Source organism: Castor canadensis, chromosome 16 (genome assembly GCF_047511655.1).
Source record: "Castor canadensis chromosome 16, mCasCan1.hap1v2, whole genome shotgun sequence".
NCBI lineage: Eukaryota > Metazoa > Chordata > Mammalia > Rodentia > Castoridae > Castor > Castor canadensis.
In genome coordinates this window covers 18,749,671-18,765,082 of record NC_133401.1, presented here as the reverse complement: position 1 = coordinate 18,765,082, position 15,412 = coordinate 18,749,671, and the positions used below count along the sequence as shown (strand labels likewise).

The 15,412-nt window shown below is 44.1% G+C and overlaps 1 protein-coding gene across 1 annotated transcript in view; it reads left to right on the top strand.

Moving 5' to 3' along the window:
- The window catches only part of LOC109697580 (cytosolic phospholipase A2 gamma-like), a 45,217-nt gene extending 30,119 nt beyond the window's left edge, over nt 1–15,098 (top strand). Inside the window, exons 10-17 of the mRNA XM_074057856.1 lie at nt 2,940–2,996; nt 3,412–3,543; nt 5,376–5,537; nt 6,831–6,929; nt 8,083–8,246; nt 12,017–12,188; nt 12,906–13,056; nt 14,948–15,098. Of these exons, the coding sequence (XP_073913957.1) occupies nt 2,940–2,996; nt 3,412–3,543; nt 5,376–5,537; nt 6,831–6,929; nt 8,083–8,246; nt 12,017–12,188; nt 12,906–13,056; nt 14,948–14,969 (959 nt within the window). The 3' untranslated portion in view covers nt 14,970–15,098. The remainder of the gene's footprint in view (nt 1–2,939; nt 2,997–3,411; nt 3,544–5,375; nt 5,538–6,830; nt 6,930–8,082; nt 8,247–12,016; nt 12,189–12,905; nt 13,057–14,947) is intronic.
- The last annotated feature ends 314 nt before the right edge of the window (nt 15,099–15,412 follow it).

Below are 15,412 nucleotides of genomic sequence, written 5' to 3'. Positions count from 1 at the left end.
CCTTCCATAGACGGATGTTGCAATATCAAAAGCCTTAAATGATGCCAGCACCTTAATATTGGAGTTCCTGGTCTCCAGTCCTATGAGAAAGAATATGATTTCCTTATAAATTACCTAATCTATGGTATTCTGTTACAGCAGCACAAGATACACTGAGACAAAAATCAAAGGGTTCATGGGCTCAACAAAGTGTCCAGGATCACACATGGCAGAATTGTAGTAGCAACCAACACACTGCAGCACTACCACCAACTTACATAGTCAGAAAATATATCCTAGGGATGTGGGTGATCCAACTGATATTGGAGGTAGAGAATGGGACCAGCCTGAGTCAAATGGAAAATTGAGGATAAAAATGTGTCCTAAGATTGTAGGTCTGGGAGTCAAGAAAAAGACTGGGTCCATGGATTAAGGATGAAGGCAAACAAGGGCAAGGCAGAGAGTGGACAGTGAGTGAAGGGTTGGGATGATATTAGTCAGGCTGGGAAATACTGTGCTTACAAAAAATGAAAGCACAAGTCACACTACTTGAGACACAATTTGGGTTGGTGTCCCTCCTGAGTTTGATGCTGCTGTGTTGTCACTCCTCATCTCAAAACAAAGCTCCCTATGTTTGCTCAATTAGAGAGCTGGAGAGGCACACAGGGCCTTTTATGGTAGGCTTGAAGTAGGATGTATAACTTCCATTCATCTGGTTGGCCAGGACCCATCACATGGCCCCTAGGGGAAGCTGACAGATGTTGTTGCCCTGTGTGCCTAGGAAAAAGCAAGCCGGTGAGCACAGAGCATGCTTGCTCCCCACTGGGACAGCACCCAGTGCTCAACCCTCATCCCACCTCCATCTTAGTCACTAAGGCTTCGCTAACAAAGGACTATAGGCTAGGTGGCTTAAAGCACGAATTTGTATTTCAAATCTGGAAGCTGGAAGTTGAAGATCAGGATACTGGCAGGGTTGGGTTGTAGACAGGGCCCTTTTCTGTAGCAGACTTCCAACTTCTAGTATCTTTGGAGTCCCTTTATAAGGACACACATCACATCTATATGGGCTCCACACTGGTGACCCCCCAATTGCTCCACCTCCTAATGCTGTCCCACTGGATGTTTGGATTTTAGTGCATGCATTTCCAGGGTAAACAAGCACTCAGTTCATAGCACTCACCCTCCTGTCTATCCCACTCCCTCCCTCAGTGTGCTCTGGACACACTCCCTCTCCTTCATCTTCATGCTTTTTCACTGTCTGTGCCTTAGGTGTTAGGACCTTCTCTCTCAGAATTACCAGTTATTTGGGGCTTTCCTCAGATTGTCACTTTCTCACAGAGACCTCCCTGAGTCCCCCTCGCCTGAAATATCATCCCTGTCACCTTTCCTCTAAGATCCACTTTTCTTCTTACGTCTTATAATTTCCCAACATGACAGTGTATATTCATTTCCTTGTTTATTTCTTGCTTTACTCTCTGGAGCAAAGTCCTTAGGTTTCGCTCTTGAGGGTGTCCACAAGATGGAAACCATGTCCTTTCTAACCCTTACAGTATTTGCCTTTCTCATATTCAGTCTCTCATGTGTATGGCAGAAGCTATGTGCCATGTGACAGCAGAAATATGAAAGTTGATTACTGAACAAATGGATGGATGAGTCTAGATAGCCCACTGCTTACACTGTGGGAAGAAAGACTTTATATCTTGATGTGGGCTTCAGGGTTTGTCTGTGTTCATGTTCACCATTTTTTTCTTTGTTTTTTTATTTGTTTTGGGACAGCGTCTCACTATGTAGCCCAGGATGACCTCAAACTCATAATCCTCCGGCCACAGCTTCCCCTAGTATGTCCATCAATATTTTAAAAAACATACATTTAAGGCCAAGCATGATGGCTCATGCCTGTAATCCTAGCTTCTCAAGAAATGGAGATCAGGAGGATCATAGTTAAAGGACTGGCTGGGCAATAAAGATAGCAAGACCTCATCTCAACAAAAAAAGCCGGGCCTAGTGGCACACACCTGTCATCCCAGCTACACAGGTGGCATAATTAGGAGGATCATGATCTAGGATGGCAAGGCAAAAACGTGAGAGCCTATGTCAAATATCACCAAAGCAAAAAGGGTATGTAGGGTTCAAATGGTAGAGTGCCTGCCTAGCATGTAGGAAACCCTGTGAAGCCTATATGTGAACATTTCAAAATATATAATTCAGTGGCTTTAAATATATTTACAGTATGGTAGACCCATCACCAGTAGCTATACTCAGACTTATTCTTCATCCCAGCCTCTGGTGGCTTCTGTTCCTCATTCTGTTTCTGTGAATTTGCCTATTATAAGTGCTTCCTATGCCATGGATATAAAGCTATGTCTCCCCAAAATGTATATGTTGAAAACTGAACCATGAGGGAGATGAAATACATTAAGAGATGGAGGTCTGCTGGAACACACTAGGTCATGAGGGTGGGGCTTATCATCGGGATAAAAGGTCTTACAAACCAGGCTGCAGAGAGCCAGCTGGTCCCATCTGCCATGTGAGGACACTGGGACACAGGTGCTACATGAACTACACAGGAACACCCTCCCACTCATGGACCCTAATGACTCCTCGGTGTTGGCCTTCCCAAGAACTGTGAGAAACAACTTTCTGTTGTTTATAAGCCATGCAGAACTTGGTACTCTAATACAGAAGCCTAAACATACTAGGACTATCTCTTAAGTGGAAGTGGACTGCTTTCACTAAGCATGGTGTGCATTGTAACCAGGCTTTCCATGTTTGCAGTATGTAGTGTGTATCACTTGAAGTGTGTGGCATTCCTTGTAAAGCTATGGAATAGTATTGTGTGGAACACCTGCACCATGGTTTTCTTCTCCATTCACTGTTGATGGACATTTGGATTACCTGTGTGTTTGTGTTATTGTGAATAGTGCTGTTATGAATTTTACTTACAGGAAATTTTTTGACAGATATGGAAACTGAGGATCCTAAGCAGATGAACAAACCCATCATACTTAACTACTCAGGTTAGAGAGAGGGAAGGGGGTGGGGCTGCTCAATCTCCTGGTTGGAGTCTCCAGAAAGGAATAAAGAGGGAGGGAGAGAAGCCAAGCAGGTGTGAAGTCCCAGCCTGGTCTTCAGGGGCCCTGGAACAAAAGTCTGACACTTGAACTCTATCCTACCTGCAGCAAGGGAGCTGAGCTTCCATTCTGCTATACACACCAGTCACCAGCTGGGGTGAGCCTGGGAGAAAAGTTCACCCTAGGGAACAACCCTTGTGGTGGAGCCACTCCATAAATTGCATGTGAAGCCTTTGCAAACAGAGCACAGGAAGGTGGCCTGGTGATGCACAGATCGGGAACAGCTTACTAAAGGGGCACAGGAGGGAAGAGAGTGATGGAATCCATGTATTTCATGGATGAGTACCTTGTGTCTGAGCAGGGATGATTGAAGAAGAGATAACAGTGGACGAAGCACTCCTAGGATTGATGGTGGCTTACATAAAAGATGAAAAGGACCCCAGTATCCAGGAGAAGCTCCAGGCCCTGCAGCAGATACTGGATGCCAGGAGAGGTTTGTACACTAGGACTTCCTTGCAAATTACCCAGTGATGATGGCGGGCCAGAGATTGTGAGGATAGCAGGTGGCTGAGACACAGGAAGGTGGGTGAGATGTGAAGACATGGAGTGAGGGCAGTCACACTTTCCCCTCACGGCAAAAGTGTCAGGCTTACAGTGGTCAGACTACAAATATAAAAATGAAAGGACTGAGGGCATGGCTCAAGTCATAGAGCACTGGAGGAGCAGGTCAGAGGTCCTGAATTCAAACGCCAGCACCGCCATACATAAGTAAATACATAAATAAATACATGAATGAAAGGAATGGAAGGGAGGGAAGGAGAAAGGGAGCTGACTTGGGCTGAGGCACTGGGGAAGGAAGAGATAGAAAACCTAACAGGGCACCATTCCCTCCACCTCAGTCTCCTTTCACCATTACCATCATTGAGGAACCTCCATGCTCATTTCCACAGTGACTGGCCATAACTTACATTCTCCCCAGCAGTGAATAGTACTTCCTTTTCCCCCCAAATGCCCACCAGTGTCCTCACTATGTTTGGTCCTCACACACCGTGTCCAATAGACACTTCTGATATCCCTCTTTTTCAGGTGATGGAACCTGGGCACAGAGAGGTTGAATAACATATCCAAGGTCACATGTTTTATATATGACAACAATGGCATTCAACCAACCACTTTGGTATCCATGTACACAACAATTATTCCATAATGCTTAAAAGCCATAAAAAAACAGGTTTTGTTATAAATTAACCAATTTATACAGTAGACCCTTTGGATCTATGGGCAGATGATCCCAAGAGGAACACAACTGAAAAAAAACCACACATGCTTAGGATGCACACAGTTCAGTATTTTACCTTGGATGCTTGATTCCTTTTTGCCATATTCTGCCCAGCTTCCACTGCTAAAGACGTGCTGCCTTTCAATAAATCTAAACTTTTCACTTTATCACTTAATTTAACTGTGCTTTGTTGGCACCATTTGCTTTTTTGAGAGGCATATTTTTACAATATTAAGAGCACCATCATGCCAGCTTATCATCTAGCTAAATTTTTGTCCTGGTTAGGATCAAACCACAATCCTCCCTATGTCCACCTCCAAGTACAAGGGATTTCAGATGTGAGCCACTGTGTCTGTCTGACCCTTTATTATTTTGACTGTGCTTAATCACAGTCAAATGAGTGTGGCTGGCGAATTGTATTTGTCTTAGGATACGACATGAGATGGTTATATTTGGGGATGGCCTGTGCATGCTGGTTGCTTCAAGGTTTTCCATAAAGGGAAGAGTAGTGGTGAAGAGCATGGGATTGTATCCCAGACCATTTCCCAGCTGTGAAGCCTCCAGCAAGTGACTTAACTTCTCTGTGCTTCTGTTTTCCTCATCTGTGTAGTGAGAATAATCTTACCCTCTCCTTGGGATATGGTAAATGTAGAGCAGAATTGCTGTGAAGTCCTCAAAAGTGGGCCTACATGTGATGAACACTCATCAATTTTGAGCAGAATTGTCATCGAGATGAGAGAGAGCTGAGTGCCCTGTAATTGGTGGGCATGGATTAAAGGAACCAGAGGAGTGCTGAGAACTGAACTCTGAGCAGTACCACTGTCTAAAGTCTGAAGAGAGACAGAGTAGAGAGCATAAGTAGAAGAAAACTAGGCAGTGTTGGGCACGCCAACAGGCAAGGGACAGGGACAGCTTCCTGGAGAAGCCGTGTCAGGATAGGAGGAGCTGCTGGGGTGTCAGGAAAGATGAGACAAAGTGGGCTGGGTGATGGTTCTTGGCAGATGGGAAGACCAGTCAGAAGTCAACATCTGAGTTTCTTGGAGTAGATGAGCATGGTGAGCCTGAATACAAGAAATTGGCCATGATGATCCAGAATTGGAGCAATGCCTCCCAGGAGAAGCAAGGCCTGATCCTGGAATCCCTGGTGGGTCACTTCACAGGGCAAGCAAGCACGATGGACCTATCCACAGCTTTGAGTGCGTCCAAGTGTAAGTGCCATTGCCATTGACCTTCTCGCTTCCCTCACTCTCCCCACCCTCTGTAGGTCATCCTGCACAGGGCACTTACCAAGGGTGACCATGTTTTCCATGTATGGCATTCTTCTTTCCAGGATGTCCTGAGCTGTTAATAAGGCATAAGCATGTGTTTGCAGGAGGTGGGGGTGTTCACTGAGGGACACGACAGAGCAAGTGTCTGCCCTTTCAAATCAACATCTAGACTAGTGTTTGATGAAGTAACTGGTTACCATGGCATACACAAGACAAGCCAGTGTATCAAAACACATGCTAAGGACACTCTCATTTATTCCCCATCAGTCTATATAGGATAGGTTTTCTGGTTGTACAGATGAGAACAGAGATGTGAAGTAACTGTTCAAGATTACACAGCTCATAATTGTCCAATTCAAGTCCATAGCCAGCCATAGTCTTTCCTCCCTAATTGATTTGCTTTCTTGCCACTCTGCCTGTCATTGAGAGAAATGACTGGAGCTAGAAACCAGAGATGAAGAGACGACCTAAGGGGAGGGGAGGGTGCTGTGGTTCCAGGGTGGAGAAGTTGTATGAAGAACTAGTGGTGAGGCCAAAGGGAACAGAAACTCAGAAAAGAAATTAGAACACAGAGTTGATTGGTCTTCGCCATAGTCCAATGTGACGGGTGAGGAAGGAACAGGATTCTGGGATAATGACTAGATTATTCCGAGAGTGACTTGGAGGCCACTTAGACTGAGGATGGGAACATGGAGAATAGGCCAGGAACAAGTTCTTGAAAATTCCAGGACTTACAGAGAACAAGGTTGTTCCCCAGATAACCAAATGATCATATAGTCACACCCAAACCACCCAAAATGTCACTTACAGCCCAAGAACAGGGGCCTAAGGTGGCAGCCAGACCACTATGGCCCTGGATATTGCCTATTCCCAGCTCACTGTACGAGTCTGCTCAGGATGGCGTGACAGTGTGTCACATACTGGCAGACCCAATAAGAGACAAGGATTTTGTGTCCCAGATGCTGGAGTACAAGGTAAAGGTTGACTTCTCCTGACGCCTGTCTTCTTGGCCTGCAGCTAGACACCATGCTGCGTGCCTGTCCTCCTCATCAATACAAACACAAGTGCTATTGGATCAGGGTCCCACGCTCATGAGCTCATTTTCCTCCCTGAAAGCCCTGTGTCCACATGCAGTCATGCTGCATGTGAGGGGCTTCACCATCGGACTTAAAGGAATGGGGACACATTTAATCCCACAAGACTCACCTTCAACTTGTCAATTTTTCCCTCTAGCAACAATCTGGGACATTTTAGCCTTTCTGGCTAAAACTGTAAAGTGCATTTGGAACTGGGAATGGGGGACCATTCACAACTTCCTGCATCAACACCATGGTGAGAAAGCTCCACTTTCTGTTTCTCTCACCCCTCATTGGGTCAGCAGCGGGGAGATGAGGGACATGAAGTGATCTCAGATCATCCCTTCCCCAGACATTCACTGGTGGGAGTGGCAGCAAAGCTCCCACAGATCTCAGTGGAAGAGCTCCATGTAGGCGGACGGTCCCAGTGAAAGTTGTGTGGCCTCACTGGTATCAGTGGAAAGTACTGAGAAAGACCCACCCCTAAAAAAAGTGGATGGTTTTCTGTGGCTCACAAAACATCTTAATTCTTTATTGGCCAGTCCTTAGATCTCTTTCACATGAATTTTCTTTTCATTTGCTGACCCTCTTCGTCTTGGTAGAAGTAGCCTCTAGAATATTCCAAGACCCTTTTGTAATCTCCATAAGCTTCTGTCTTCATAGCCAATGAAAACCCCCTCCCAAAGCCATGCTGCTCCCTGTACATTTGAAATGTCCACAGTGTTTCAAGAGAAGACTACCATGGATATCTGTGTCCTTGTGCAAATTGATAAAAGGTCCATCCCCTACTAAGGGGGAGTTCCAAATGTGCCCAAATTTGTCAGCACTGGGCATGGCTTGAAAAGTTCTATTAGTCTGTTTTCAGTTGTTATAGCAAAATCCCAAGGCTGGTTACTTTCTAAAGAAAAGAGATTTATTTCATAGTTTTAGAGTCTGAAAGTCTGAGATCAGGCTACCCCATCTGTCCAGCCTCTGCTGAGGGCCTCCCTGGGTACATCATAACATTGCAGAGAGAAGAAAGGAAGCATCCATATGCAGAAGGGGCACAGTAGAGGGGTGACCTCACTTTATAGTAACTCAGCATCTCAGGAACTAATCCACTGCATGAGACCAATCTGAGTTCCTTCCCATGGAGGCCCATGATGTACCACCTTCCACAAGTCTCCACCTCTTAAAGGTTCCACCAGTGCACAGGGCACCTAGCTTCCAGCACTTCACCATTTGGGGAACACACTCAAAACATAGTGCACGTACACATCAGTAATACCTCGGCCCCACTCACCTCTCTGTGCTATTTAGTGCAGGCCCAGAAGGTATAGCTGTGTTTGCACACAAGCTGTTCATCCATCCATACTCACTCTGATCTCAGTGTAGACTGGCAGGTGCACAATCATTGGGTCTCTTCCTAGGCTCCAATGTTAGCATCACAGATGAGGATATGTGCAGCCGAAAACTCCTCCATCTGGTGGACGCCGGACTTGCCATCAACAGTCCCTACCCACTTCTTCTGCCCCCTGCACGGGAAGTTCAGCTTATCCTCTCCTTTGACTTCAGCGATGGGGACCCTTTTGAGGTAACTGAGAAGGGCCTTGGGGAGAGGGTGGGACTGGGTGGAGGTGGGGCTCCATGGAAAGGAACTCAAAGCCCTGCTAGGAAGTGGGCAATGGGGAGGTGCTGGCTGGTGGCCCAGAAAGCAAAGCCATTGACTCTGAGTCTTGAAGTGTGCACAGTCTGTCAACATCTAACACGCCTCTGACCTAAATCCAGCCAGGACCTTCCAGGACCACCTTCTGGATTCTGCTTCCCCACCCAGACCACTTTGGCTTCAACAGTTTGCTCTTTGTCTGTGTGGTGCGTTCTCCCCATGTGCACATCTTGAGCCATGAGGCTGCTTTTTCCTACTCGCCTTGGCCTCCTGAGATCTGGTGCATAGAGGGAGGGAGAGTAAACACAGAACATGAATTATGTTCATAGCTGGCACCTTCAGGAAACAATAGCTACTTTTCTCAACTGCTCTGATCAGTTGTAACCAAGTTCACAGCCTGCTGTGCCATTTACCAGCAATTCATTTCACTTCTGTTTATGTTGATTTTCTCAACTCTAAAAATGTAGCTCAAGCTAGACATAGAGGTTCAAGCCTATAATCATAGCTACCATGGTGGAGAGATTGTGAAAATCATGGTTCAAGGCCCCCTGGCAAAAAAGTTCATGAAACCTGATCTCAACCAATGGCTGGGTATTGTCGTCCTCAGCTGTGATCTTAGCTATGCAGGAAGTGTAAATAAGAGGATCACCGTTCAGGCTTGCCTCTGAATAAAGCACGACCATATTTCAAAAATAACCAAAATCACCAAGGTTTAGCGGCATGGTTCAAATGGTAGAGCATCTCCTCAGAAGTGCAAGATCCTGAATTCAAACCCCAGTACTGCCAAAAACATTAATAAATGAGTAAAGTAGTTCAAACTAGCTCATCCAGGAGTTGTTATAGATCACATTTAAAGTCGTTAATGCTTATAAAGTACTCAGCACAGTACTGGTACTTAGCATGGGGTTGATAAACAGTATCTTTTAAAAGCATACACAAGTGTATAATGGATACTCTGATCATGTTCTGAGATATGCATTTTTTATAATTAGTAAGAAATTGTTAATGTTATGTATTATTGGTACATCATGGACTAGATATATCGAGAGAGACTCAAAGAAAATACAGAATATTCGGGTCAGTTAGGACAGCTAAATATAAACTCATTGTCAGTATCAGTATGGGAAAATGAGAACACCCAGACTCCATTTGTAGTACACTACAATGGTGTAATTTGGGGGGAATTTCTCTTAGTTTATATTTTAAATTTTTGTTATGGAAATTTCAAAAACACATAGAAGTTGAGAAAATATCAGGAAGCTTCTATGTAAACATTGGCCAGTTTCCAAAATCAGAATCTTACAGCCAATCTCATTTCCTATTCACCACATGCAATAACTTGCATCCACAATTATTTTGGAAAAATCTCATAGGATTTCACTTAAAAATATTTAAGTATTATATCCAAAAGTTGAGCATTCTTTTAAGGTATTGTTACAATACCATTATCACATCTAAAATCTAACAGTAGTGAGAATGCAGTGTAATGTGATTCTAACATCACACCAGCATTATAGAGTGTCTGTACACGTGACCCTGGACAGTCCAGGTTAATCACTGCTGCTGGCATAACATGGCAGACTGTTTTACAGTACACCTTGTGTAATTAGAAGTACACACCAAATAAATCTGAAAAGCATAATTTCATACCTAAACCAATAATATAATTGATTATTCTCCTTATCAATTGTTACACAGTATACATAATTGTATGTGGTTTTTTGGGTTTTTTTTTTTTGCAGTGCTGGCGTTTGAACTCAGGGCCTTGTGCTTGCTAGGTAGGCACTCTACCACTTGAGCCACAATTGTAGCCCTTTTTGTTTCAGCTATTTTTCAGATAGAGTCTCATTTTTTTCCTCTGTCTGACCTTGGACCTTGATCCTCTACCTATACCTCCCACATAGCTGGAGGACAGGTATGCACTGTCCCACCACATCCTGCTTTTTTGTTCACAAGGGGTCTCATTAACATTTGCCCACACCGGCCTCAAATGGCAATCCTCTTGATATCTATCTCCCAAGTAGCTGGGATTAAAGTGAGAGCCACTAACCTTGCTCTTGTAGTCACTATTCGTTTGTACAACTGGTAGACCAGCAGATTTGCTGACACCAGCATCACTATAAGCATTTGTGTGATGCATTGCACTAAAACATGGTGATGGCTATGACATCATTAGGCAATAGGTATTTTTCAGTTCTATTATACTCTTATGTGATCAATTCTCATATATGCAGTCTTTCATTAACAAAACACTGGTTACTGTACCATTAATACTTGTAAAGTACTTAGCACAGCACCAGCCACTTAGAACAGTTTCTATATATTTTCTTTAGACATCTGCACACATACATAATATTCAATTGCATGTATTATGTAATTACATACCAATATGTAATATATATACAATGATCATGATAAAGCAGATCTCTTACATTTTTGTGTGAAATAATGTATACTTATATGCACACACATTTAAGCAGACATTTCTGATATAATATGAGACATCCACCCTTATTTTCATTACCATTGATCACCTTCTCCTTTTCTACCCTGTCTTCCTGCATATTCAGACCTGGAATACTCAGGTTTTCTGGTTCTAGGATTTCTGCTGAAGTGAAGATTCCAAGGCAGTGTGACAAAGGGAGTCACAATCTTTGCCACGTGACCGTGAGCATCAGTTTGACCTCCGGGCCTCAGATTTCTCATCCTCAAAACTGGTGTACCATCATCAGAATCTAGAGATGCTCTTTTAGTGCCTCGTCCATAGTTGGTATTCAGTGATGGTGATGATGCTTTTCAGGTATAACAAAAGGGACAAGGTCACGTGATGATAATAAAAATAGTGGCATTTATTAAGGTGAAACATTAGAGAAGACTACGTAGACCTGTGCTGTCCAGTACATATGACAGATAGCCTAGGTGACACGTGAGCATTTAAAATGTGCCCAGGCCACGTTGACATGGGCTGTGAATGTAAAGCATATCCCAGATTTTAAAGACCAAGAGTAGATAAAGAATATAACAGAGCTCATTCATCGTTTTTATTTTGATCATCCATACATTTGATATTTTCAGTTAACTGAAATGTATTTGTTATTACTGTCTTTGTGACAATCCTTGGGATTAAACTTAGGGTCTTGAGTTTGGTGTGCAGGCTGTCTAACACTTAGGCCATGTCTCCAGGTCTTTTATATTTTTTTTGCTTTCGCTGTTTTTCAGATAAGATCTTGCCTTTTGTTTTTTGCAATACTGAGGTTTGAACTCAGGGCCTACACCTTCAGCCACTGTACCAACCCTTTTATGAGATAGGTTTTTTGAAATAGGTTCTCACAATCTATTTGCCTAGGCTGGCTTCCAACTGTGATCCTCCTGATATCTGCCTCCTGAGTAGCTAGGATTACAGGTATTAGCTGCTGGTGCCTGGCAGAATCTCCCATTTTTGCCTGGGGCTGCTCTTGGACTGCAATCCTCCTATCTGTGCCTCCCAAATATCTGGGATGATGGGATGACAAATATGAGCCACTACTGCCAGCTTGTTCTTTGTGATAAGCTCTCATTAATTATTTTACCAGGATGGCTTTCAATCAAGATCATGATCACACTGAACCATACTCTGTGGGGTTTTGGGCCCTGTGCTGCAGGCTTCAGGGGGTCTTCACGACAGTTACTCAGACAGGACCCCTTTTCCTTCTTTGCAGACTGTCAGAGCCACGGCTGACTACTGCCACCACCATAAAATCCCCTTTCCCCTGGTGAAAGAGGCTGATCTCAAGGAGTGGGCTGAAGCCCCTACCAGCTGCTACATCCTGAAAGGGGAAAGTGGACCCATGGTGATGCATTTCCCCCTGTTTAACAAAGACAACTGTGGAGGTAGGTCCATGAGGAACTGCTGGATACAGGCTCACAGGGACAGACCAGACAGGTAGGCTGTGGTACACACAAGGGATGCCTGGTCTACCCTCCAACATGTGAAGGGCTAGAGAGAGTAAGCAGAAAGCCTTTGTACTGTCTACTCTGTTGACTCCTGGGTGGGATGTCATGCTTTCTGTCTCAATCTTGGATGTTTCTGTCTGTCTTTAGGGGCATTCTTGCCCTAGCTGAGTAGCTGGCCCTTCAACATGGGCACCCCCACATTCAACATGCAGTCCCAGGTGAGGAGCCAGCATTCATGATGGCTGGTCCTCCATTGACCAACTGTAGCATTTCACACAGACTCTGTGGTCCTCTTGCCTTCCCCAACACACCTCCCAAGTGAGATTCCCACTGTGGGATAAAGCACATCTCTCTTAGGCTTTCATTTAACAAACATTCATTGGTCATCTTCTCTGCATTAGCCATTATTGCGGGCAAGCAGGCTAAGATAGAAAAGAAGATAAATTCTTCATGTGGAGTTTCATGCAGGGAGAAGACATAGGTAATAAAATAATGTATATTCATAAAGTAATGTGCCAATAAATCTTTATTTGTAAAGATAAATGGTGAAGTATAGAAATTGTTTACCAACCCCTGGTGCAAACAGACCAAATCAGAAGAATTTATTGTCCAGACTTAAGGCACATTTTCTCTCTTGACCTGATTCTACTTCAGATGAAATTAATACTTGGAGAGAGAAATATGGCACATTCAAACTATCGGATACCTACTCTGTACAAGTGGTGAAGGATCTCCTGGAGAAGTCCAAGGAGAACGTCAGGAAAAACAAGGAGAAGATCATCCGTACAATAAAGGAGGTGGTTGGGTAGGTATGAGACCTTGGCTGCTCTGACCTCAGTGTTCACTTCACTCTGCTGAAGAGCTCTGGCTGCTCTGACTCGGTGTTCACTCCCCTGGAGAACTTGCTTTCATTTGACAATTTCCCCCACAGTACTGGGGATTGAATTCAAACCTCACACACTCTACCCCCTGAGGCACAGCCCATTCCTTTTGATTTTAATTTGTTCTTCACATTGGTTCTCACACTATTACCTAGGAGGGTCTAGAACACAATCCTCCTACTTCTACCTCCCCAGTAGCTGAGATTACAGACTTCAGCCACCACACCCGGCCTTCTGTTGAACTTTCTGAGGACCAGTATTGAGGGCCACAGGAGTTAAAAGAGACAGGGCTGCATGTGTAGCTCAGTGGTTGAGCACTTGCCTGGCATGCACAAGGCCCTGGACTCAATCTCCAGCACTGTAAAGAAAAGACAAAGTATGAATGATTCTCCTGTGAAGTATGAAGCAGACTAGGGTAGTTTCCAGGGGTGCTGTAACAAAGTCTGACGCTCAGGACAGCATAAACACAGGAATTTCTTGTCTCACAGTTCTGGAGGCTGGAATTGCAAGGCAAGGTGTGGGAAGGGTTGGTTCCTCCTTAGGTTCCTAAGAGATTATGAGCTCAAGGACTGTCTCCTTGTAGATGGCCACCTTCTCCCTGTGTCTTTTTGTGTTGACTTTATCTGTGCATTTTTCTGTGGCTATATTTCCTTATTTTTTTAATACAGAGTCCAGTACATGAGTGTAGAGCCCACTCCAATGACCTCATATTAATCGATTTCCTTCTAAACATGCTGTCTCCAGATGAGGTCACACTCTAAAGTTACTGAGGGTTCTTAACCACATAACAAGTTGGCTTGGGGCCAGTAACAAAGGCTGAGCAGAGAGAGCCAGGGTGGGCCTTGGGCTAAGGTTCTTCTTTGACCTTGGTGTTTGCATCTCTGAAGGCGGGGGCTGCTGGCAGTGCTTCTCCCTCTGGTGTTGATAGATAAAGTTCAATGCACACAAAGAATCAGCAGGTTCTTAACACTTCTTCTCTTCCCTTCTCAAGATGTGATGATGCTCACTTGAGTTATTCATAGCTATTAGGCAACGCATTTTTTTTAAAAAGGCTGAGAGGCCTGGTGGTACATATCTATAACACCAGCTCTGGGATGAGGGTAGAGCTTTGAGACTTTAAGACCAGCCCTTGCCACATACAAGATCCCGTCACAAGAACAACAATAAGAAAACAACAGTAAATTTGCCTAGTTCACCTTGCAAGTCAAAACACTGACTTCTGACATATCAAGTAGCAAAGGGAAATTGCTAGAAGGTGTGGTTATCTCATAGAATCCAGGGCCACTGGGTCTCATGGGCACTGCAAATTGCATCTCAGGAACACTGAATTACAATTAAATAGGATTGCTAGATTCAAGACTCTTCAAGCCAGGCATGGTGGTACAACTGAAATCCCAGCTACTTGGGAGATGGTGACCACCCTAATCAAAGTTAACTTGACCCTGTCAGAAACAACATATAGTGCAGGCATGGTGACTTACATCTGTAATCCCAGCTACATGAGAGGCAGAGATCAAGAGGATTGTGGTTCAAGGGCAGGCAGGACAAAAAGATTAAAAGTTTTCATCCTAACACATAAGCTCAGTGGTGGCATGTGCCTGTGATTCCAACTACCCTGCAAGGCCATAAGTAGGAGGATTGTGGTTCAGAACAGCCATAGGCAGAAGGTGAGACCCTATCTCAAAAATAACCAGCAAGAATGCTGGAGTATGGTAGCCTGCCTGCCTAGCAAGTGTGAGGCCTTGAGTTCAATTCCCAGTACCGTAAAAAAAAAAAAGATCTCTTGTAAACTCTTTCTCATCTTTTCCTCCCCAGTTCCTGCCCCAAGACATCCTAACACCTCTGTCATCCATGACTGTCTCAGAGAACCAGTTCCTAATTCAGAGACAAGCTTTGAATCTCAGACTCAGAAGATCAGATATGTCCTGTCTAAACTTTGGTATCCTCCTCTTTAAAGACATCACAACAGGTCTTATGTATAATTAATAAAAGTAAGTTCATAATGAACTTTCCTTCTGAGGACCTCTTTTTTCTCTTGGACCCGTGCAGTTTCACCACCTGGGGAAGTAGCTACCAGTCCAACAGTAGGACACAGATCATATCCTGAGAATTCTGGTAGGTATCATGACATTTAAAAGAGACTGAAGAATTAGATCCTAGCCTAGATCTGGGAGCATAGGCTTAGAATTCAGTGTTGAATATACAAACATTTACACATCTTATATAGACTATAGGAGCTCACCGTCAGTGATGGAGCTGGAATTATATCCAAGTATTCTC